The sequence below is a fragment of the Urocampus carinirostris genome, chromosome 12, assembly GCF_059441175.1.
Source record: "Urocampus carinirostris isolate Australia breed hairy pipefish chromosome 12, RoL_Ucar_1.0, whole genome shotgun sequence".
Taxonomy (NCBI): domain Eukaryota; kingdom Metazoa; phylum Chordata; class Actinopteri; order Syngnathiformes; family Syngnathidae; genus Urocampus; species Urocampus carinirostris.
Genome location: NC_142360.1, coordinates 15291879 through 15317926, shown reverse-complemented (window position 1 = coordinate 15317926; position 26048 = coordinate 15291879). Strand labels below are relative to the sequence as shown.

General features: G+C 39.1%; 1 protein-coding gene across 6 annotated transcripts; it reads right to left on the bottom strand.

The window, feature by feature from the left end:
• Window positions 1-358: 358 nt before the first annotated feature.
• On the bottom strand, window positions 359-25241 carry phactr1 (phosphatase and actin regulator 1). Of its 6 annotated transcripts, none has more exons than XM_088349676.1 (13): window positions 25010-25237; window positions 16789-16953; window positions 15654-15734; window positions 14993-15115; window positions 13480-14026; window positions 10215-10420; window positions 8768-8924; window positions 6767-6822; window positions 6606-6667; window positions 4966-5106; window positions 4810-4886; window positions 2858-2899; window positions 359-2771 (listed from the first exon to the last, which is right to left on the bottom strand). In XM_088349676.1, the coding sequence occupies exons 1-12, from the start codon at window positions 25128-25130 to the stop codon at window positions 2884-2886; spliced, it is 1752 nt and encodes a 583-aa protein (XP_088205802.1). In that variant the 5' UTR covers window positions 25131-25237; the 3' UTR covers window positions 359-2771; window positions 2858-2883. The 6 variants fall into 6 exon arrangements, with proteins under 6 accessions (XP_088205802.1, XP_088205803.1, XP_088205805.1 ...); XM_088349677.1 differs by having other exon boundaries at window positions 359-2899; window positions 13480-13747; window positions 13823-14026; window positions 16789-16956; window positions 25010-25236; XM_088349679.1 differs by having other exon boundaries at window positions 359-2899; window positions 13480-13747; window positions 13823-14026; window positions 25010-25235.
• Between the last annotated feature and the right edge of the window lie 807 nt (window positions 25242-26048).

The window sequence follows — 26048 nt, the reverse complement described above, 5'->3', positions numbered from 1 at the left end:
CGCCTCCCGAACCATCGGTAATAAAAGATTAAAAAAAAAAAAAAAAAAAAAAAAAAAAAAAAAAAATATATATATATATATATATATATATATATATATATATATATATATATATATATATATATATATATATATATATATATATATATAACACTATACCTCTCTCTTTCTCTCTCTTTATCTTTCTCTCTCCCTTTCTCTCTTTAAACTCGGGCATTGTTAACACATTCTTAGTAGGGAAAATATTCTACTTTCAACGTTTTAAATGAAGCGTCCCACCTTTAAATTGAAAAGAGAGAAATATAAAACGTTACACACAAAAACTTAAAATGTTTGACCTAAGAAATGGAGTCAAACACATTGGAACAGCCGGTATTTTACTGTGTGTAAAAATGTATGAAATTAAACTCCAGTCTACAGGCTGTAGGCACACTGTCACCATTGGAAATTGTGGGATGCATTCAAACTGTATCAAGTCCCTTTGGTAAAAGTCAGGATTTAAAATATGGAAGGTGGACAAGAAGCTGAATGCAACCCAGATTAACAAAGAAAGAATGATCGGAAATTATTGCACTTCTGATTCATGAATTTGAAGACATTTGATTTGTACTGAATTGAGTGGTGAGCGTCCCACTCATCTGGAAGCAATGAAAATGTCGCCACAATTAATACTGACATCATAGATATCACACTCGCACAATTGTTAAAAAGAAATAAAGATTACAGTAGTCAAGTATCGCTGCACATAATCACTTCTTTTTGTTTAGTTATTGAATATGATCAATTTACCCTGTCAATTTTTTATCTAACATCTGAGCACTGAGAAAAGAACTGTTGGCTTCAAAGGCCTTATAACCAAAATAAAATATGAATTTGAGGGATTCCAACACTGTATGTAATGCAATATAAAGAATTGTTTTTAAAAAGGTCAACTAAATTGGGATTTTGTAAGGGTGGACTCACACTAGGGCCATTTCTTTTGTACTCTGCTGAAGTCTGACTCCCCCCTCTTTCCCCCTTTTGGCTTGTGCTCAAATTACAGAACCGTGCCTCCAAAATATACCTCATCGCGTTGACTCATATGGAGGACCGATCCTGCCAGAAATAGGAACAAAAGTATAAATGAATAAGCTCCCACAAAAACTGTATATGCCATACAAATAAATAAACACCTAAACAAATACAGTAATGTAATACTAAAATATTTTACATATATGCCATGTTTTCATTCATTTATGCATTTTCTAATTTATTTTGTTGTGTATTTTGTCATGTAGTTTGTCATGTATTTTTATGCATTCTGCTGTGTAGTTTGTCGTGTATTTTTCGTGCATTTTGTCGTGTAGTTTGTCATGTATTTTTTGTTCATTTTGTCATGTATCTTTCATGCATTTGGTTGTGTAGTTTGTCCTGTATTTTTCATGCATTATGTCATGTAGTTCGTCATGTATTTTTTTGAATTTTGTTGTGTAGTTTGTCATGTATTTTTTGGTGCATTTTGTCATAGGTTTTGTCACAACAAGTTGTCATTGAAATGAAGAGGTGGCACAGTCGCTTGAGCTTTTCACCCATTGGTTGATAGGTGATGAATGATTGGTGCACTCGTTGTTCAACCAATAGATGAAAAGCTCTGCAAGTTGGACCTGCCCCCTTATTTGACCAGAATTTTGTTGTTACAAAATACACAACAAAATGGTTTATTGTTTGGTTGGATCCCTTAACCACTAGATTCTCAGGGGAACCATTCTCTGTTGTGTGTCTTGGGCAAATGAAGCCTGGTGGCACCCACCTAAACAAAAACAGAAATAAATAACAAGATAAATATAAAAAGGCGGAAATAAATGAAAACAAAAGGATGTATGCCGTATATTTATGTATTACTTGATTTACAGTAATTTGCGGACTGCAAACTGCAACATTTGCCACACACAATTTCAACTTTTCAGCTTATGCGGAGATTTAGCTGATTTATGAAATGTTTCTTTTTTCTTTCTTTTGGACCAACCAATTAACCTGACATGCATGATTTTGGAATGTGGGAGGAAAGCGGAGTGCCTGTATGAAAACCCGAGCAAGCACGGGGAGAACATGCAAACTCCACACAGGAAGGCTGGTTGCTAGATTTGACGTTAACCACTCATCCGCCTTGCCAAAGTGCACGTTATATATGATATGTATAAAATTACTATTTTTTTTAAAATGTATTTTGTGTGTTTCAGAGTCTGGAATTTATTTATGTGTTCAATTATTTACTGTATATGGCATATATCATTTATTTGGTTGGATTGGTCCACCATAGATTCACGCAAAACTGAAACACCATTTTAGGCAGACACCTTTTTGTTTTGTTGCCTCATCGGTACGATAGATAGCAACCTGGACAACTCAGAAGCAAAAAAAGGTTTTAATGTTCTGATTGTTTGCTATTTACATCACACGTATGTTTGTGAGGTCATGGCTACGTTTCGCTCAGCAGGCCATCGTAACACGCTCTGGCCAACCTCTTCCATGTTTGCCTCACTGGGGATCCGTGATAAGGCGCAGATCGATTGTGCTCACACTACCTCTAAAATCCGGACTTAAGCAGCAAGCGTGCCTTCGCCTGGTACGGTGGCCCTAGTGATTCAGCCTTAAGTCCATATAAGTCAGTTTAAGGTCGAGTCTTCCTCAAATTCATCCAAGTTGGCACATATTTGACATGACAAAAGTGCAAAGTTTGCTGATACAAAATCCATCACAAAGAGAGTTTTTTTCGCAGTCTAAAAACGGCACTGAAACGAGATTAAAGAAACGTTGGCTGTTGTGTCGTCTGGGACATTATCACAAGACACGAGAGTGGTAGAAAAAAAGTCCAAACCCCCGTCTGCTTGTGTAGACTTTCCTTCAGGGCCGATGAAACCTGCAGAAGAAATGTGATTATATAACAAAATTTCTCATTTATTTGCAACCTTATTCATCTCTATTAGTGAAAGAAAAGACAACTCTTTCAAATAATACCAAGGTACCTACATTTTAAGTAGGCTTGTTTTGTTCACATCCATATGGTATTGCATCAATTGTTACTTTCATTTAAAAGAAACTTTGAGGCGATGACACTATGTCCTTTGCTTTTGTTGAAAGAATGATGTAATTAAAAAATTAAAAAGGTAAAAATGTGCAAAAGGATATACCCCCCACTGTATTATTCATTCACTCATTATGTGCACTGCTTATCCTCAGTAGGGTGGCGGGGGTGCTGGAGCCCATCCCAGCTATCCTTGGGTAGTGTGCAGGGGACACCCTGAACTGGTTACCAGCCAGTCACAGGGCACACAGAGACGGACAACTCACTCGCCCATTCACACCGAGGGACAATTTAGACCGGCCAATTAACCTGACATGCATGTTCTTGGAATGTGGGAGGAAACCCACGCAAGCACAGGGAGAACATGCAAACTCCACACAGGAAGGTTTGATCTCATGAACTCAGAACTGTGCCGCACACGCGCTAAACACTGCGTCGCCATGCTGCCCCTCACTGTATTAATGACATCTAAAACATATGTGCATATTCTCAGTTGCAATTGTACTAGGGCTGCAACCAATGATTAATTTCATAATCGATGAATCGGTCAATTATTTTTTAGATTAATCAATGGATCGGATTTCCCTACTATTTATTCAAACATTGAAGTTTTGGACGGATAGACGATTCTATGATACAAAACGATAAAAAAGGGTGTTTGTCAATTTACTTGGTAATTTAAAAAAAATGTGAAGAAATGTATGCTATACACCTGCAAATATGTAAGTTACTCTTCCTCCCACCTTTTCCACAGATCACATTAAATTTGGACTTTCGTTCATTTTTGTATCTGTTTTCTACTTATGTATTATGTATTATGAATTTATTATTTTAAAAAAAACCTTATTTTTAAGTTCTCATTATTTTATTTATGTGTATTTAATTTTTGACATACTTGTTTGCAAATAAAACTACTGGACAGTGAATGTTTTTCTACAGCACTTTTAGTTGCAAATCATTGTCTGACAAGTGCTATACTAAAATAAGTAGATTTGATTTCTATAGCAAATAGTTAAATGATTTCTGTACTATGAACCCCCGACCCCTCAAAAAAAGATTTTTTTTAACTTTTTTTATCTTATTCTGCAGTAAAATAATTGAGCTAAAACCATCAAAATAATTAACTAGTATTTAGTAAATACAAGGTATGTTTAAGCGGATAAAAAACATTATACATTGCTCTGCTTAAAGTCCAATAGATTACAACACAAACTTGTATATATTTAAAATCAAATACAGCTTTAACTCTGACAGGAATAATTAGTACTTGCAGTAAACCAGGGCTGACGTACCAGCAGAAACAGAATCCATGAACAGTAAACATAATTCTGTAAGTATATACCAGTCAAAGAATAAATTTTCCCCATACGTTTTTTTGATCTTTTAAAATTGTGTATGCCGTATGAATGATTTTTTTTCGACTAGTCTTTTGCCTGTTTTGGATTTAATCCGGATCGTTTCAGTCACTGTTAGCACACGACAACATTATGCTAGATTGCTAATATGAATGTGGTATTTTACCTCTGTCTTGCTGTGAGTAAATAAGTGCTGTATCGTGTTTGGAAGGTTTATTATTGCTTAATAACGATAATTCAATCATTAATGAATGGAGCTATTGGCTGGGGTTGACAGGTTGTAAGTATGCCTAAAAATAAGCCTTAATGATTCATTATTATGAGATAAAATATCCAATTTTTTAGGTTCATGTTGCCATTGCTCGAAGTATAGGTATCCTTAAAAAATACCTAGTGAGGTGACGACTGGACTCGTGCACATCCATTTCTGTGCTTTTAAACTCATTCAGCTCTTTCCTTATAGCAGCCTGCATAGCATAATAAATGCAAAACTGGATTAGGAGTCAATCAGCTACACTGAATTGGATTGCTGAGTTATGCAAGAACCTTGTCAGCAGCTGTTAGTCTCGTCCAGGGTTTGTCCGCTCTCCTGTCGTAATCCTGCGCCTCAGCAACTTCCACGTAGTCGCTAAAGCGAATGAGGATCTTTGCTTCTCTCAGCTCTTCCACTGTCGGCCTCTGGCTGAGCTGGAAAACGGAGGCACAAACGATAACTAGCGATAAAAATGGACGTTTATTTTCCTCAAAACAAATTCCCCAGATTCATTTTCTATGGAATTTGCAATGTTCAAAGTGCAACCAATGGATGAAAATAATAGCCCTATTGCAATACAACTCACAAATGATTAAATAGAGTGATATTAGCAGATCTTGCATATACTAAGAATCTCTGAAGTTTACAACGTCAATTTATTAGCAAACTATGAAATACACAAATACACACTTTTTGAGCCTTGGGTTTAAAAATCTGGCGGATGGGTGAGGCCAGGACAAAAAAAAAGACTGATTGGTTTGGTTTTTGTATCTCCTGATACAGAGTCTCAATCCGATACCTAAACAATGCACAGAGAAAAAACAAAAACTTCCAGTATTTTTTGTATTCCCGAATCAATATACATGCAGACATTTGGGTGTACCGTTAATGTTTTACTTTATGTGTATTCATATATTAATCAAATTTGATATGAAACACTCAGAATTATGTAAAAATATTACATGAGGTGTCATGATTGCCAATTGGAATCACCTGTACCCGCTCATTTGGCGACAACCACTGCAGGTTCTGATTGGCTCCCTGTCCCTACTTAAACCCAGTCTGTCAATCCCTGTTGTCAGTCCGCCAACAGACCTTTGACCCGCAAGAGTGGGTTTTGATGCGGTCCTGTTTCCTGTTGATATTCCCTGTCTGGTATTGTCCCCGTCTATTTTTGTCCTGTTTATTATTCTCTCCAGTTTTCGTTCCCGTCTAGTTTGTCCTGTTCATTTTCGATATCCTGTTTCATTATCTATCCTGTCTGTCCTGTCCGATATCAACTCGGGCACTTGGTATCGCTCTCGTCGGCCTCTGGCTTCCTATCATTTCACGCTAGACTGCTGCCTATTGTGCATGACTCCCCATTTTCTTTCAAATAAAAGGCTTGTGTGAATAACATCACGCGTTTGGGTCCTGATACTGTTCTAGTACATGACACGAGGTCCCAATTTTTGGGCACTAAATTTTTACAGTCTGTATTGAAAAACTCAAATTGCAACAGGGCTAGCTCAGAGTTTGTTTGCCGAGAAAAAAAACATGATAAAAATATAAAGTTGAGAAAAACATAGCCAACCATGTTAATGTTGGCCTTGACAAATGTTTTTCTTTTGGAGGGGAGTTGATTAGACAATAATATTATAGATACGAATTATATGTTAGCCAATTTATTTTTGTGGGACGGATTAAAATGTCTGACGGGCCACTTGTCTAAGACGCACTTGCAACCTAAAAATGGCGCTCTTAAATATAACCAGAAAAGATGTTTTCCTTATGTGTTAATTCTCTTTATCCACTCTGAAATACGATTTTCAATACCAGGCACCTCTGTAATAAGCCTTCAGATCTCCATAGCAACTGTGTTTATCTTTCCTTCAGAAAGATTGAACGTGTTATTTTCACATTGCCAATGTTAATCAGTCATTATTTGTCTTACTTTTTTGGACAAATGTCTTTTGATCTCCCTCTTCTCCTCCTGCTCTTCCATGTCATTTCGAGCTGAGAGAGAAAAAGAGCGGTGGGGGGGACAAGGAATTAGACATCTCAGAGGTGCTATTTGTCTTCTGTGTTCTGTTCTCAGCATGAAAAACAACCTACGTTTTAAGATGTTCCTCTGTTCCAGTTCCTCAGCGGTTGGGCGTTGGCTCAACCGTCTGGAAAACGAAAACAAAAAAAATCAGGTGTACTTGCATAATATAGGGCAGTGTACCGCAGAAGATTGCCCGATTTTATCTGTGAAAAGAGCACGTAATTGGGAAACACTGATAGATTCTCAGGGGGAAAGAAACCATGTTTGTATGCTCAGTGTTACATTTTTGAACACCGAGTGATCCACAACAGCGAATATGAGTAGCTGGATTCCTAATTACAAACTGCAATATGTAAAATTTGTTTCTAGATTAGGTTTTTAGATGTAAAAATTGTTTCGATCAGGGGCGTAAAACAGGCGGCCGCGGGCCGGACCAGGCCCGCTAAGGGATTAAATCTAGCCTGCAAGACAACACTCAAGAGAGCAAGAGAAAAACAAGCAGGTTGAAATATGTCCACTTGATGTTGCCAAAGCCTGGTGCCTCTCACAAAGACACTGTACTTGTCATGATCTCTCTCTCTCTCTCTCTCTCTCTCTCTCTCTCTCTCTCTCTCTCTCTCTCTCTCTCTCTCTCTCTCTCTCTCTCTCTCTCTCTCTCTCTCTCTCTCTCTCTCTCTCTTTCGCTCTCTCTCTCTCTCTCTCTCAGTCTCTCTCTCTCTCTCTCTATCTCTCTCTTTCGCTCTCTCTCTCTCTCTCTCTCAGTCTCTCTCTGTCTCTCTTTTTCTCTTTCCCTCTGTGTCTTTTTACCTTCTTTTGCTCTCTCTTCCTTTTTCCTTTGCTCTTTACTCTCTCTCTCTTGCTTTCCCCTACTCTTTCTCCCCTTATCTCTTTGTCTTCTCTTTTCTCTCATTCTCTCATTCTCTCTTTCTCTCTTTCTATTTTTCTTTGGATTTCTTTCTCTCTCTTTCTTACCCCCTCTCTCACTATTTCTCTATTTATCTTTTTTGTTTCTCACATTCTCTCTCTTTCGCTCTTGTCTCTCCCTCTCTCTCTCTCTCTCCCTTTCTCTTTCTTTGTCCAACCCTCTCTCTTTTTCGCTCCCTCTCTTTCTCTTATTTCTCTCCCTTTGATCTAATAGTCCAGCCACCGAGAGAATGTTTGTTCTATCGTGTGGCCCTTGAGTTAAAATGAGTTTGACACCCCTGGTCTAGGTAGTCAACTGTCAGTTTTCATATCAGCCTGATTTGTTCTGTAAGTTAGCTTTTCATCAATATTGTAAAATGACATGCCATACATGGACATAATTGCATTTTCAGTTATATCTGTCGACTTATCACGTTATTCATTTAGTTGTAGTTAATACACTTCATAATATGTATCTGAGTGAAGAATTGACTTCTTGTTGTGTGTATTTGATGTCTCTTCTAGTCATTTTGCATTGCTTGCATTTTTTAAAATGATCTGGTTTATGGTTGGACTTTTTGCCAGACCACTCACAAAATCTGATTAGTCAGCTTACCTGCCTACAGTAGAAAATAAGGTCATTTTGTAAACTTCCACTATGCACAGAGACTCACCTTTCACACCATGCTTATGCCTTACAAAAAACTGGCTTGTCATTTTTCTGATGATTTTTGGTTGACATGGTCTTCTGAACCAGCCCAGAATACTGCATATTGTTTTTATTACAATTATTATTTTTTCAATACTTTGTTTTATTGTTATAAAACACAAAATAGTGACTCTGCTACAGCATTTATTTTAACGTTCACACAAGTAGAATAGAGCACACAGAGGATATGGACACATTTTTTTTTAAAGAAGTAGAATCAAACATGCGGAGAAGAACTATCTCCATCACTCCCAAATAACCATGAGAAAACAGTCTCTGCTTTTATATTTGTAGGTCCTCGATCGGTTGCTATCTTTTATTAACAGAGTGAATAATATAAAAACAAAAACCTGCTTTTGAATTGAATCCTTTTTAAGGTGATACGCTTTCCCCCTCTACTTAGCAAACCATTCATTTTTATAACCAAACACATTCAACATTACATGAGTATTCCCACCTTGTGAGTTTTGTGGCTGTTTGCTGCCGGGACTCAAGTCTCTCCTGGTCAGACTGCAGAGGCAGAATGTTCTTCTCCTCCAGCTCCCTCTTTGACGGTCGGTTACTGATTTTGATGGCCAACGAATCCTTCCGCAAAACTTTGAGGGCCAATGTGCCTGCAGTGAAGGCATCAGTCATCATCAACATGCTGACATAACAAGCACAATATTGCAGGAGGAAAGAATATCTGAGGGCAGTGTTTTTCAACCAGTGTGCCATGAGACCTTGTCCAGTGTCCCACAGGATTTTGCCCAATTTTATTTCTGCAAAGAGTCATTCCTTTTCTTTCTTCTAACATTTTAGGTGGAAACAGATTATTATTATTTCCATTTAATCTTAATTGTTCTGCTCATGTACACAGGGAAATGTATTGAATAGCTAATTTTTGTTTGATGAAACTGTTTAAGATTATTTCAATGATGCACCAAGCAACTCACATTGGTGGATCTTTTGATATACCGGAAATTCCGGACTAAAGAGCGCTCAAATTTAAGAACAAAACTCAATTTTGTCTTCGAACAAGTCGCCCCGAATTTTAGGCCACAGGTTTCAACATCCATACAAATAAACTAATTCACATCTATTTCCTACATTTTAAGCCAGCTGCACACCTTTGAATTTTCTACGTCACATGTTTTCGGATTATGTGACAATTTAGGATTGCTATTACAAAGACCAGTACATACTTTCTACTGAGCCAAAATAAAATGTGAATGAGGGCTGTGTCAGGTAAAATTTGAGCCCTATATTTCGAGATGATAGTGCCAGATTTGTAACAGACGTGTCTCATTGGGTTGTTTTTATTGGTGGTTGGAAACATATTGAATAACTTATTTTGTTTGATGGAGCTGTATTAAAATAAATCACAGGTAAAAAACTTGCACCTATTTTTTTCTAATTTAATTCTTAATTGAAAACAACAATCTAGACCATAGTAAAAATAAATAGCCTTCACTGGCCAGTGTATTGTGTTCGTTTTAAGTATTCTTTTTCTTATTTTTGTAGAATAACAAGCTCAAAATATAGTTAAATTTGAAAAACGGATAAAATAAAGTAATATAAGTAGTATAAGGTTACAGAAACTTTACCAACCGGTATGAATGAGCTGTGGTGACCACAAATGATAAAAAAAATATATCCTGTCAGTTCAGGCAACCTTATTTAAAATAAAACAAAACAAAAGAAAACGTGAAACTGGTGCTGTGGACTAAATTTTAACATGTTTGAAGAACAGTGGGCCTTGAGAATGTTTAATGAAAACAAGGTACCATGGCTAAAAAAGGTCGAGAGACACTAGTGGAGGGGATGTTTCACTCTCAATGTAAAAGTAGAATTTGGAGATCATCACACGCTCTCTCACAAACAAAACCTCGGCATGATATTTCATATGTCAAACAGGCACCTACTTGTAAACAGTGCTTCATCCTCCTCCTCGTCATCTTCCTCTTCATCCACCTCTCCGTCTTCCTCCTCTAAGTCCTCCTCTTCCTGATCATCATCATCATCATCATCCCCATACATCACAGGGATATCCTCATAGTCTGCGTCGTTGGGAAGATTCTCCTTATCATCGCACTCCATCATCATGGAAGGGACGGCACGCATCACAGAACTATTTTGTGGGAAAAGGGCATAAGTCAGGAGTGCTTGCTTGTGGTTGCATTTATTCATAAATGATGAGCCTCATAATGGCAATAAAAAGAAAATGTAATACATACCACTAATGGGTGAAAAAATACTCTGACCTTCATAAACTGCAAATGTATAAAAACGATAAGCATCAAAATTGAATTGTTCTAATTAAAGTCTTAAAGGGATAAATGACATGACTTACTGTTATCTATTTAGTACAATTGTTAAAGGATAAAGTGATTACTAGTACATCAAATGTTGTGCCCTTGTTTCGCTTTTTAATATTAGCTTATCAATTTTGGCCAATGATAGTTCCATTCCTTCCATAAAAATTGAATTTCTGGTTTAAAAACAAACATTGTTTTTGACCAAGGCAGGGTTCAGCAAACTTTGTGAGTCGCGGTCTGTATCGGGTTAAAAAATAGAGCAGAGGAGCCAGGAAAAAACGATCGACATTTTGATTTTTGTGTCTACAAAGAGTTTTGTATCTGATATTTCGGCAATAAATAAGGAAAAAAAATACACTAGCACTATTATTTATTATTTATGAAAAAATATAAATGCAGGCATGAAAATATATATGTTATATTTAGTTTTATATTATCATAAATACATCATCAAATCAAATTGATTTGAACCACTCAGAAGTGAAAGAAAAGTAACATGTGATTTCCTTTTTTCAAGAACAAACTTTGAAAAAATCATACAAAAGTATTTTCTATGATGAAAATAAACCACACTAATGCCTCATGAAAAACACACAAACGTACTCACTCTGACATTTTATCCTGTCGAACAAACTCAGTTAAAAAGCATAAAAGATATTACAGTGCAACTCCCTGGCATTTAGAAACACTAAAATAAAATAGGAATAACATTGCATTGGTAAGGAAATGTTACTTTTATAGAGCAAGCACAGGGAAATAAATATGGAATCGCTCCATTCTGAGAAAAAAAGTGGAATCATGAAAAACAGACAATATAAATCACAATCAAAACATATTATTAGTATTTAGTTGCACCACCTTTGGCTTTTGTGACAGCTTGCAGTCTCTGAGGCATGGACTTGATGAGTGACAAACAGTACTCTTCATCAATCTGGTGTCAACTCAGAGCCTTGTTGATGTGGACAATTCTTTTAAATTTCCACCACAGGTTTTGAATTGGGGTGAGATCTGATCATTTGCAGGCCGTGACATTGACTGAATGCGTCTTTCTCCAAGGAATGCTTTCACAGTTTTTGCTCTGTGGCGCAATGCATAGTTATCTTGGAAAATGAGTTTATCATCCCCAAAAATGTTTTACAATTGAAAGAATAAGAAAGCTGTCCAAAATGTCAATGTAAACTTGTGCATTCATTGCCAATTTGACCACAGCCCTCTCTCCAGTGCCTTTGCCTGACATGCAGCCCTGTATAATTAAGGACTGTGGGGATGGTGATGTTTTCTTTAGGCAGTCCTCTTTGTAAATCTCACTGGAACGGCACCAAACCAAAGTTCCAGCACAAACAAATGTTCCGAAATCATTACCTTGTCCAATGCAGATTTGTGACTCATTACTGGAGATAACTTTTATCCAGTCATCCACAATCCATAATTGCCTCTCCTTAACCCATTGCAGTCTTGTTCTTTTGTGTGTAAGTGTCAACAACGGTTTCCTTTTAGCTTTCTATTTTCAAAACATGGAGTTTAGTTATTTGTCTTGACTAATACATTTCTTCCTTGTCCTACCAGTACGTTTGACTTTAACATCCTTTCCATACTGTACTTGGTCCAAATCTTTGATACAGCTGACTGTGAACAGCCCACATCTTTGGCAACCATACGAGTAGAGTTAGCTTCTTCAAGAAGTTTGACGATCCTGTCTTTGATCTTAAGAGACATCTCTCTTGTTGGAGCCATGATTCTTGCCAATCCACATGGTCCAGGAGCCCTGCAATGTGTGATAACTGCACTGTTTTTAACTGCTGACTAAGGAGCAGACTTAATCCAAGCCAGGTGCCCAATTAGGGAAAGGAAATTGACTGGGAGTGTCCTCATATTCTCTACACATAACGCAGTGATTTCAATTTTCTTGCCTCAGAATTGAGTGATTCCCTGCACTATCGCTATGCTTTTTCTTAATTTATTTTAGTGTTTCTGAATGCCAATATGTAGCACTATGGAATGACCTTACGATTGTTTCATGTTTGTGATCTGAGTTTTTTCTACAGAATAAAAAGTCTGAGTGAGGGCTTGCCCTAGACTGGTGATTCCATACTTTTTGCTAGGGGTTGTATATGGCAGACATGGGGACTTGAGACTTAGTGACTTGGACTCGAGTCGACTCGAGTCGCTGTTTTTATGACTTGTGACTTGACTTGGACTTGGCAATCTAAGACTCGGGACTTGACTTGTGACTTGACTTGCCCAAGAAAAAAATACTTGGGACTTACTTGGGACTTGAAGGTGAAGACTTGAGACTTACTTGAGACTTGCACATGTGTGACTTGGTCCCATGTCCATATACTATATGGGGTCCCATGTCCATATACTATATGGGGTGGGAGACATGCAGTGACAACAAGCTAGGCACCAAACTACAATAGTGTTTCTATTAAAAGTCCTTTGTTTACGTAAGGTAAATTGTCATTTTATGTTTACCACTTTGGTTTGGCGGGCCGGATTAATATGTTTGGCTGCATTTGGCCTGCGTGCCGTACTTCGACTACCCCTGCTTGAAAACTAAGCCTCAACATTTTGAGATTTGGCATTAAACATTCTTAAATTAATGTACAGAATATTAACTTACTGTAAAATGGTATTCAAAGTGCTGCGCAAGTTTAGCAAGCAAAACAAAAACAATATTCTGTTAACATTGAATTCATAACGGCCAAAAAATCTAAAGAAAATAAAAAATGTGCACTATTTCTCCTATTGTTCCCAATATATACAATTGTAGGTACATCCAAATAAAACCAGGTCCCTTTTTGTGTTCTCTTGGCTAGAAACATGTCATATAGACAATTTCACACTCTGCCAGTCCATTTTGTCTCCTCACCTCTCGAACCTCTGCATGGTAAGCGCCAGCGTCTTGTTAAGTTCCTCAATGATTCGACTGGGAGGGTGTAGAGCAACAGGGAGCGTTCCATACTGCAGCGAATGCCCGCCTGCGGGTGAATGACCAGCAGGGACGGAGCACTTGTGGAAGGCCAGCAAAGGAGGCACGCCTTCCGTGCTCCCTGCAGGTACGGAGATCATGAGCTTCTTGGGAGGTAGCGGAGGAGATAACTTTACCGACATGCACGGCAACTTTACCGGGGTGCCATCTGGAAATTGACCACAGTGATATGTACCTGAGAAAGGGCCTAGTGGTATTTGTGATTTCACACGAGAGGATGTACCTGTACTTTGGTTTGCCAACCTGGTGAAGGGTTTGGGTGGTGGTGCTGGAGGTTGCTTGTGTGACGTAGGAGATCTGTGCGATGTTGGTTCAATTTCGTCTCCTGAATGGACGGAAGGCTTCTTTATAGGAAGAGCTTGGTTTAATTTTGGGAGGTTTTCTTGTTGGCTTGGACCATCATCAGAGATCCCAAATTTGGATACACCTAAAATAAAAGCCAAAGAATTGGTACAGTACTTGGGAGAAAGGTAGATCTTGCCTGACTTTTGTTAGGGTTTGTCCCATAATTCCATATAATGTCTGGTGTAAAAAATAAATGGGCAGATGTACATAAAACAAACCATTGATTATCCTCATGCTGAAATTTTTGAGATTTCCTTGCCCCAAGTATGTGACATGACTGTAAAAGCACCAAAAATATAACTAAAAATAGAGTCAAAAATGACCCATGCTTATTTGGATGTCAATACAAATAATCCTACTTCCTGTGTTGTTCTTTTCAAAACAATGTAATCTTTTGTATTTCCTAGACAAACTGACCCTGTTTTTGGGATGTTTTTTTTAAACGCGTTACATTGTTTTGATTCGTTTTACACAAGTTGACGTAATTCTGGGGAGTGGCAGAAATTAAATAAATATTTCTTTTTTTAAACTGATATTTTTTTGTAAGCTTCTAAACTTAAAATAACAATACAGTATTTGGGTGGAGCCCTTAAAGAACAGAGCTCCACCCAAATACTGTATTTCAAAAAACAACTTTAGGCTGTTTTTTTTCCATTACAAACCAGAAGGTTGGGTCAACTTGATCCAGGTAATGGATCTGTCAATGCTGGACCCAAATTGGGTTACTTTTTTACTATATTTAGAGTGCAGGTCAAGGGTTTAGATTTGGCAAGGACGAAGGTGACACGTCCCGACCAATCATTGATTTTTCCCCACCAATATTATGTGATGATTGAAAAAAAAAAGTAGAACTATCAACGTCCTGTCCATCTATCAGCGCAGAACGGGTTGAATCACAGTTTCTGCTCAAGCGCTGACGCATAGGACCAACGGTATTGGCTGTGCCTTTCCCTTATTTCACGTGAGACTTTAGTTTTTAGTTTGGTCCCTTCCAGTGCCAAGACATAACCTACACCCTTGGTGTAGACAAAGCCTCCATGTTGCTTACCTGTAGCTGCAGCAGCGCCTTCCATGGGTTCGGCACCTTCAGACTGTGTCAAGCTGCCGGTGAGCACCTGAGAACGACAGTTTTGCAGACTCTCCTCCTCTCGAACAGACAATGATGAACTATCTGAAGTAGCAACAAAGAAGAGCACGATGAAAAATCCAGTATAACAGAAAAGGAACAATAAGAGCCTCGGTGTATCTTATTGTATTTTATTACCAAAATTACAGAGACTGTGAGGGTTTCAGTTCAAATTGGCCCAATAAAAACAGAAAAGTTGTATCCATAGGGGAATCTGATTTAAAGCTGCCCAAAAATAAAATACATAGCAATGGCAATATATACTGAAGAACAAGACTACACACACACACATACACAAAAAAGAACCAATTATTCTATAATGAAATGATCTCGGATCTTATACAACGACATAATAGAAAAAAGAAAAATGTAATACAATGAGATAAAATGCCTGATGGAATATTCCAAAGTTAAATACATTGTTATTGTTGTTATATAATGGTTATTGATGGATTCACAGGCCAACTTCCTATTTGAAATGTAATTTGTCCATGGAAAAGAGATCTGGTCCTTAATTCTCAAGCAGCAAAAACCTTTTTTTGTTTATGGTCTCATTTGTTCTTAGGTCAAGATTTAGACTCACCTTTCTCATAAACCTCCTTCAGGACGCCTTTCTTGATCAGCTCTTCTCTGCTCTTCCTCGTTGACATCTTTCTCTCCAACACTGAGTGTTAAAAAGCACAAGAGTACGAATATGTCTCTGATATACTATACTTATACTTTAGTTATTGTTTTACTCATCCAGCAAATAATACACTGGTTGCCAATTGCACAGTTCATGTTGTATTTGAAACCGATATTTCTAAAGAGGGGATGTGTTTCCTTTTAGTTTAAGAATGCATACATATCAATTAGCTCTATCAAATCTGAATCTAATCTAACCTAAGATTTTGAGGGTGGCACATTATTTCACATTGTTTAAGAATGCTTACATGTCAGTTACATGTCAGGAGCTTCCAGTTTGTTTTTTGCACTCTGTGCTGATTTTGATAGCAAATCCTTGTTCTTGGAGATACTGCTTGCTCACCTATAGCATCCTAGCTGCATCTCTTGATTTGTTGTTGTGAGAGACAGCAGCCAAGCAATGGCATGTTACCTATTCATTCTTACGACAAATAATGACTGCCTCTCAAAGTGTCTTTAATGCTTGATGCGTTAGTGGGTGTGTGTATGTGCAGAACTAGGGCTGGTAGATATGCCCCCACCCCCAAAAATCCTCAATTTTATCAGTCTGGACGATTACTTTAATACTTGTTATTGTGTTTTTCAGATGGTAAAACATGCTTATAATTTTTTTTTTCATGACATAAAAAGGAGAAATGATAAGTTTCTGTTTTTACCGATGGACACCCATGGAGAAGTCTGCTTGGAAAACAAAGGTTTTTCGTTAATTTGACTATTATTTCACATTTCTGTTAGTTACTTTGACTTATATGTGTCGTTTACATCCTTGTCACTAGTGGCCAATCCTGTTGGTGTTTTTAGGGCTACCTGTTTTTTGTATTTCTAAAAAAATTAAAAAAAAAAATAAACTCTTGAAGTCTCACCTTTGAGCTCACAATTCAACATGACAAATTAGATTAATTAGATTTAATTACAAAGCCCTGCACAGTACTTGCCTTGAAAATGCATTTTGTGTTGTTTTGTATAGATATTGTGTTCGTAAATGACTTTTCTGCAGTAGATAACTGTTAGTGTGACAGTGTGCAAGTTCTCACCAGCAGAGGTCTGTTTGAACTTTTCACTCTTCTTCTTTCTCCATTTCCAAGGTTTAAAAAGGCGCCCCAGGGTGGCAAATTTACTCCGTCTCCTAATCGGGGGCGTGTGCGTGCCAGGTACGAGTGAATCTGAGCGCATCGCTGCCAGCCGCTCTACTTCATCAGCTGCTACACAAAAGGAAAAGTTTTGGTCTTGAACAAGAACATTCTTGGGAATATGATACCACCCACGTAAGCGAGACTTTTCCAGTTATGAAGTTTGCTATTGTCTTTAGGACATGTCGATATGCGAAAAGATTTCTTCAGTTAGTAGTAGATGGATGACACTGATTTGTCACAAGAACACAATTTAGCACTAAAGCAAATGATTCAGCATGGAAGTATTTTTGTCAAAAATCACCCAAAATGATCTATTCTAATTGGTGCTGCCACCAACTCTCTGTCAAGTCTGAATTATCATATAGTAAGACCATCATGAAATTCAGGTAATGACAAGTGAAATATTTGAGAGGTACACAGCATTGCATTTTATGATTATCACTCTTATGGGTCTAACAAACTCATATCGTTAGCACCTACTATGTAAATTATTCACTGTTTGTTGTTGGCAATAAAAACTGAGTTGATTCTGTTAAATAAAATGGTGTCATTATGTTTGTTTGCATTTGTTTTTATTCTCTTTCTACTTTTGGCTACCTGCAAAGTTTGCTGAGAATGCCAAGGTTTTCCTTATTTTGACTGTTATTTTGCCTTGTTGTTCTTTATTTTGAATATTATGCGCTGTTTACATGATTCTCATTATTGACCAATCATGTTGCTGTTCCTTGAAATCCCACACTCCTAATGGATGATCTGCTTTTTGGAACCTAATAGATTCAGTTAAAAGAAAGGGCTCAGGTTAGGAATTTTTTTAAACAGTTTTGGATTTTTGCAACATGGGGGGTTTTGGTACTGTCCTCTCCTGTTTTCCTTGCAAGTTCAAAATTGGATAAATGTTTTCTCTCATTCTTTTCGGTAACAGGCATACTCTGTTTTTTCCCTTTGTGATCTTCAAAAACAACAAAAAATAGTTTTCCCCAGTGATATAAGATCTGGTATCAATATCATTACACGCGTAAGGTCAAAGAGCGCGGATAGGGGCTGCAGCAGGCCTACTCACTGGGGCAGCCTGTTGATGCCAAGGTCCGGCTCATCTCAAATGAGAATCTTTACCCCAACAACAACATTGACCAGATGATAAAAGTACTGTATCTGAGTAAGATAAGAATGATTCTCCTGCTAATGGTAATCATGGAAACCAGAACTATCTATTTCATGTGGTGAAGAAAACCCCTATCCAGAAAAAGAGCCTGGAGAGGAAGGGGCGCCTCTAGGCTCTAATTGCCCAAAACATACTACAGAAAGTGGTGCCCTTAAGACCCAGGTGGTTAAGTGATCTGTGATGCTAAACTATAAACTTATCAGCCCCATAGCTCATTACAAAAAACGTTTGGTTCTACAGCACAGCGTACGAACGACCCCCCCCCCCCAAACTCTGTGACCCACTTGTCCTTCCTGACAATTTGGTGACCAGCTTGTGTTTGTAGCACCCTCATGTTACCGCCAGTAGCCAAACAAACATCCCATGGCAAAACAAGAACTCATATTCCTCTCAGCTTGAAAACAACTCTGATAGCTTGGCGCGAGTGAATGGAAATTCAATCCATCTTATTGTGATGTGAAACCCCCTGGAAGCACAATCGGGGTTCCCTGTCACAGGTCGTCCTGCATCCTGTGGTGTGAGAACAGCCGTGTTAATGTGTCCCATGCCTCACTCTGCCCACATTCTTTCCACTATGAACAAATTCACGAGTATACCTCACCGTGCTTTTGTGTACAAAATATTTTTAAAAAGTAACTACCATCATCTATAATTCCCAATAAGGAATTTTACTTTGAGATTATTCAACTTGTCAATAAATTCATTTGTATCTCGGTTCATTATCATGAGGAAGGTGTGGTTTCATAAGTAATAACTTATTTTTCATGCCAATTTATCTTCAAAAGGAATCCTTTCCTCACTGAATGGTTTCAACATGTGTTTGATCAATACAAAGGGACACAAAAGCAGCATTTGTGTGCAACGTGCGTTTGTCTGCACACATCCCACAGAATGCGACACTCGGCCGTTCACGATGAGTCACCCCAACATTATCTTCCTGTCTAAGTGTATTGTCTATTATTTGGCTCTGTGAAAGCACTTACACAAACAGACAGAATTATTTAGGCAATTATCATCAGATTTTAAAATACTGTTAAAAATACAACTCTTAACATTTAGCATTATGTACATGATTCCAAAATCCAAGCGACATCCCCCGAAGCCAATACGTTCAAAAATACACCACAACGGGTCAGACTTAAAATAACTCATCTAAATATCAAAGCGAGGCCTTCAAGCAGGTTTCAAAGGGAGGAATGTGACACACCGAATGAGATTAGAGTATGTGCAAAAATATGTTGCTGTGAAAGTCCATCAAAAATGCATTGATTTGCATCGACAGTCACAATTGCTTACCAACTTTTTTGAAACTGAGAACTACTTTTTGTTACTGATTATTGCAAAAGGCCAACAGTTTTATAAGCATATCTAAAACAAAACTTTCAATGTTTTTACAAAGGGGCTGAAATTTGTTCAGCCAATCACTAACCGATCTTCCTAAAAAAGGGGCTCCTGTTTGTTACCTACCCAAGAGTTATCATTGACAATTGATCATCTATGTAAAGCAGGGGTATCTAACACGCTGCCCCGGGCTAATTGTGGCCTGCAGGATGATACTTTGAAACCCCGGCCCTTATGTGGAAATTTTATGTAAGTGCAGCATACATAAACATTGAACTTATTTATTACTGATTGATTGATTTTCATATTTTTGGGTAGAAAATTTGATATGATATTTGAGAAGAGTAGAATGCTTTTATCAGAGTTTTTCATGTGGAAAATCTGATTTGGCCCAACCTCACCCAAAGCGGAACTCATGCGGACCCCAAGTAAATTGAGTTCGAGACCACTGCTGTAATATACAAGGATTTTCATAAGATACTATATAATAGGTACGTCAACGGGAAAACTCCGAGTAAGACCTTTATCTCAACTTTCACACAAAATTCAAATAAGCTTCAAAGCTTTATCTTAAGAGTAATGTCAGTTGAAACACTTTAACTCTGAGTGACAAAAAACTAGTTTACTTGCATGTCGTATCTTTTTATACCACCAATTGATTACAAACTGGTTTTAAAGATAATGCAATACCTGCCTATTTGATTCAGCCTATAAATTCCAGTAAATTTATTTCTGAAAGCTTCAATAAACACTGGGACTTTTCTGTCGTATTTCTCCTGAAATAAAATCATCAGATCATGTTAAGTATTTTTATGCCAGTTAGAAAACACATATGACAAATATAAAGCATTATATACAGAGATCCCTTGGTTTATGCGGTTAATGGGGACCAGAACCACCCGCGAAAAGTTAAAATCCACAACGTAGTGTCGCACCTTCATGAAAACACCAAAGGGTTGCAATTACCTCGAGATGACTTAATTATCGACTTAGTATACGACCCTAAGGGCCCGGTCACACAGCCGTTTGCGTCTGTATCGCGGGTAAAATTTTGCGTTTTTTTTTTTGCCCGTGGTTGCCCGCGATGGAAAATGCGCAAAATTGGCCAACCCGCTGTTCATCGGTGGTATGCCCGCAAAACAGACGCCGGCGACTTTTCCGCTTCCTCATCGCGTCATTTCCGCGTCATCTTCTCGTGTGTACCACGGGTATAAAAGCTCCCGAGCCGGTGTTGTGCCCAAATCCGACACCTACGCAAAATTTCCCCCCCCCTCGCGTCAACGCGCATTCTGCTGCGATCGCTTTTGTTGGAAGCGTGCATTGACGTTGGTGACTTTTTCATCCGCGTTAAGAAACGCATTTTGTAGAATACGATCGCACCTTATTGTTTAAATAAACGCGTTATATAGACTAGGATCTCCCAATTGTTATAATTAGCTCGCTTCATTGTTTGAATAAGCGTTTTATATAGAATACGATCGCTTTTGTTGGAAGCGCAGCAGAATGCGCGTTCACGCGAGGGGGGAGGATTTTATATACGGTGTGCATTACCGTTCGATTACGTTCACAACAAAAACAAAGACGGAATGGTTTAAGTTGTATTACATTCCCAACAAATGCAAGACGAAGTGGTTTTGGTTATATGTTCGCCATTACATTCCCTAAAAGTAATATAAAAGTGAGATAAAACGAGGTAAAAGTGGTTGTAGTAGCGAGGGGATGCAAATCTCGGCAGGGATGCATTTCTCGGCATAACACCGGGCTGTAGAAATCATAACCGCTCAAGACACAGTCCCGTGAAGATCAAGATTTCAAGCTATGGCACCGAAGAAGCCAATATGTTATTATTGTAATAGTTTTTCATTTTTATTTTATTATCTTGTTATGAAATGAAAAGAAATGTCAAGAAATAAAAATGGATTAAGACGAGGTCACTACGGTGACGGGGATCCATGTCCACCCCTTGACGTCTCGAGCACAACTGGCGTGTGCTCGGCTGTATATACGCGGAGAAAGGCGTTTGACCATCACACGCGTAACACGCTAATTTCACGTAATAACACCGCGATACAGGCGCAGAACATGCTATTACCATGCTCCACCCACGATTACCCGCTGAAATTTCCCGTCCTACCCATGTGTAACCACGCCCTGGCCGCGGCCAGAGCACGTCGTTCCGCGTCATTTCCGCGTCATTACCTCGTGTGCCGCCCGCGGTTAACACGTGCTCAAAGTTTTGAGCAGCTCAAAACTTTTTCGCGCCGCCAACCGCGTGTGAATTTCCGACCGCGAGTAAAGCACTGCTGTATCTCGTCTATATGGCGGTCTCAAAGCGTTCAACAGCGCCCAACAGCGTCTGCTTCACGGCCAAAAATTTCTGGCCGTGATTCAGCCTCGATACGCCCGTGAAAGGCTGTGTACCCGTGCTTTAAAGTATTGAGCAGCGCAAAACTTATTCGCGCTGCCAACCGTGCGTGAATTTCCGACTGCGTGTCAAGCACTGCTGTATCTCGTCTGTATGGCGACCTCAAGGCGTCCAATAGCGTCCGCTTCACAGGCAGAAATTTCTGGCCGTGATTCAGCCGCAAACGGCTGTGTGACCGGGCCCTAACATAAAAACAATTATAGATCTACAGATAATACCTTATAACACATAATAGCCGTTGAAAATGGTTTTATTGTCATTATACAAAAATTTAAAAAAATGGGGGACATTTGTCAAAAACACACGCAGCTACAGGTATGCGCAAAGAGCCCCTGCTTATTTCAATATGCATGCCTGTCCACACTTGTGTGGTTAGGGCTTAATTAACCCCCTACTCCCACGCAGAAATCGCAACGCTTGGTTATATTGTCTTTATACAAAGGGTAAACTAAATCGGAGGGCCTCTACTTTCAGTGTAAGATAGCAATTTACAGATCGTCCGGCTAGCTGCGCTTTAGCATCGGGTGTACTCGAATTGAGCCAGATCCCTGCAATGATTAAAACAAAACCGTCCCGAATGTAGTGGTTTCCACAAGTTGTGGCTACAAGTCATCAATATTATGGCTAATGGACCTGGCGTTGGCAAGCCTATGGAGAGTCTTTAGCCTAGCCATTAGCAGAAGGCCAGACCTGCAGCACAAATTTTGCCTTCTCCCAGACCGCTCGAGTTGGTTCTGGAACAGGGTAATAATCTTTGCGTTCTTCTGACTTTCCTTATAGTAAAATTTAAATGATCAGTTTCTTTTCAAAGTAATGAGCAGCTAAAAGCTAGCTTTGGCTGTAGCCGTGCTGACTTTGTTTTGAATCATAGATGTAGACGATTCATGCTTACCCCGGCTGTTTGACTGACAGCATACACGAGCGTATCACGGCCACACAGTCAACTCAGCCTATCACGGCTGCACACACAATCACGCCCACCCAAAACATCAACGCATAATACAATAATATTAGTGACAATAAAGACAAAATCAATGCATTTAAAAATCTGTGAAGGAGTGAATGAGCAATAACCAAAGCATGAGGTAGCGAGAGGTCTCTGTATATTGCGTTGATATTTATTCCAGATTAAACTAGACAGGAGTAGGCAGACTTTTTGAGTAACAGGCCATATTGGGTTAAAAAAATGTGTCAAAGGGCCCACAGAACTATTTAACATTTTTTTTAATGCATTTATGAATACATATACATGATGGCATCTCCATGTTGTATGTTTTATATTTGATCTTAAATAGATTAGTTTAGGGGCAGCACGGCGGCACAGTGGTTAGCGCGTGTGCGGCACAGTTCTGAGGTCATGAGATCGAACCTCCTTTGTGGAGTTGGCATGTTCTCCCGTGCTTGCATGGGTTTCCTCCGGGCACTCCGGTTTGCTCCAGCATTCCAAAAACATGCATGTTAGGTTATTGGCCGGTCCAAATTGTCCCTAAGTATGAATGAGTGAGTGAATTGTCTGTCCCTGTGTGCCCTGCGATTGGGTGGCAACCAGTTCAGGGTGTCCCCTGCCCACTGCCCGAAGATAGCTGGGATGGGCTCCAGCACCTCCGCGAACGTGCAGATGATGGATGGATAGATGGATAGATTAGTTTGATCAACTTTGTTTTTATACACTCACAATTAAAGCAAAATAAAATATTGAATTGTGTTGCGTGAAATTTAATGGTTTAGTAGTATTTTTGGTCGTATTTTTGTTGTACTTCTATTGTAGTCTTTTTGGTATTTCTGTAGTAGGCGGTTTGTAGTATTTCTGTCGTAGGATTTTTTTGGGGTATTTCTCTGTAATATTTCTGAACTATATTTCCTGTAGTATTTTTGTAGTATTTCTGTAGTCACATTTTAGTATTACTATAGTAGTATATTTGTAAAATGTCTGTAGTAATTTGTTTTTCTTTTCAGGACTTAAGCAAAAACATATACCAGGCCGCTCTAAGCACCCAAACAACCTTAAACAACAAAAAAATGAATGGATGGATATTAGGTCCCTGTTTTTAAGGACTTAATTTTACATTTAGTTTCGTCAAAATGTTGTAGTAGGCAGAATAAATGAAAGAGGACACTAACATATTTTTGAAAATTAATAGTACTTTATTCATTATATATATTTTTGTTATGTTTTAGTAAAACTACAGCTCATGCTGTAAAAATTTTACCGCACGAGCTGTAGTTTGCCCATCCCCGAACTAGACACATCATCTGAAACCGTTTTGTTTTGTGTACATTTTGATCATGTCAGAATTAATGTACAACTGTGTGTGCTTCTCTACATCTGACAACTGGGCATGCACAATTGGCACCTCTGCTACCTCAACCTTAAAGAAGGCATAGCTTGCTGGGAGGGGGTGGTTCTACCTTCACTATCGATTGTTGAATAAAATGGATGATGTGAGGCCTATGGTTTTAAAATAACAGCATGAAAACTGTACCTTCCAAACAGCAGCAAGCGGTAGTAGCCTATGTGAGGCTCATATCACATAAATCCAGACAGAAGATGAAATGTGGCTTGCAGTCATGCATGTCGTTCGGTTAGGATGTCTTTCTCCCCTTTCCCGGGGGAGGGTCGAGTGCAACTCAGATGCAGTGGCGAAAAAGGAGGACCATGATTCAGATCCAGAGTGCAGGTTTTAGTACGTTTCCATTTCAGCACCGCGGGGAACTGAACAGCTCACATGAGCTCATTCCGCCTCAAGGATAGCAATGTTTTTGCTGCATAACCTTTGTTTGCGCATTGTCGTGACCATGGCAACAAAGAAAACTGTCATCGTAGAAAGCGCACCATTAAACTGACATCATTTGACAGTCTAGGTTTTTCCTAGCAGCTCACGTGACGACGACAAAGCGTCACTTTCGTCACTTATCTACCAACCTTTTTCTTTCATCCCCTATAATAAGCCAACTGGTATTTTGCGTTTTACACAAACAACCTTTCCTATTTCGGCAATTTTGCCTTGCTCTGCTCACACAGCATGAGTCACGGAGGTTAGTTTAGCCCCCAACCTGCAGCTGAGCATCATGGGTACCGCCAGACCTGCATCTTCAAAACCCGTGCAGTCATGCAGATGTGTGACGTGCTTTAATGACTACATTTACGCAAAGAGCCTGTACAAAATACGCACAACTCCGTAACTGAACGTTACCTGTCTCCAGGTGCAAAGAGATCCTCGCTTCATTGATGTAAGGCGTGTCACTCTTAGAACGAACCCTCCGGATCGGTCTGCGGTCCTCCTGTTCCGGGGCCGGTGCCGCCGCAGTCGCCATGTCCAGGGCCTGCAAGGCGGCCAACGTCCACGGACGACCCGGCGTGACCAGACGAGGAGCCGCTGCTACTCGACGGCTCGTCCTGAAAGAAATTGCGCGAGTGGGCGTGCCAAAGAAATGCTGACGATGGGGAGGGAGGGTGAACTGCCTGAGGGTGCCACAGTGATATTTCCAATCGAAATGACACGCATCTTCCCCACTATTTTAAAAGGTATAATGCACCAGAACAATTTTTTATCATGCAGCCACCTATCTCACCACGAGTAGGACACGGTGACTATTAATCAAAAAACGGTATTATCAAATAAATTAATCACATTAGCCATGGTAGCATTACGCAAATGTTTAGCCAAATTTGCTTTTATTGGGGAGTTGTAGTCAAATACTTAAAGGGACACTGTGTAATATTTGACTACGAGATGTTGCTGTAGGGGCAGCACGGCGGCGCAGTGGTTAGCGTGTTCTGGGGTCGTGAGATCAAACCCCCTGTTTGGAGTTTGCATGTTCTCCCCGTGCTTGCTTGGGTTTCCTCCGGGAACTCTGGTTTCCACCCATATTCCGAAAACAAGCTTGTCAGGTTAATTGGCCGGTCAACTAACCTGGCAACCAGTTCAGGGTGTCCCCTGATCACTGCCCAAAGATAGCTGGGATGGGCTCCAGCACCCCCGCGACCCTACTGAGGATAAGCGGTGCAGATAAAGGATGGATGGATGGATGTTGCTGTATTGAATCCTTGAACCTAAAACCAGTGCAGCAAAAAACACAAAACGGATGCAAATTTCATTTAGTTTCTTGACTCAACGTGAATGAACCGCACTATTTTTCTCTTTTTTTTTTTTCGCCCGGCCTTTCACAAGGTTTTTGTTTTAAAGGGGTACCCATAACAACAAGATGGACAATCATATACGCTCCCTCTAA

Coding starts and splice junctions, on each gene's coding strand:
- phactr1 (XM_088349676.1), bottom strand. CDS start 25,130: ATGGCGACTGCGGCGGCACCGGCCCCGGAACAGGAGGACCGCAGACCG. Junction 15,735..16,788: donor GTTCAAACAGACCTCTGCTG/GTGAGAACTTGC, acceptor TTTAACACTCAG/TGTTGGAGAGAAAGATGTCA. Junction 10,421..13,479: donor ACCATGCAGAGGTTCGAGAG/GTGAGGAGACAA, acceptor CCCACAAAATAG/TTCTGTGATGCGTGCCGTCC.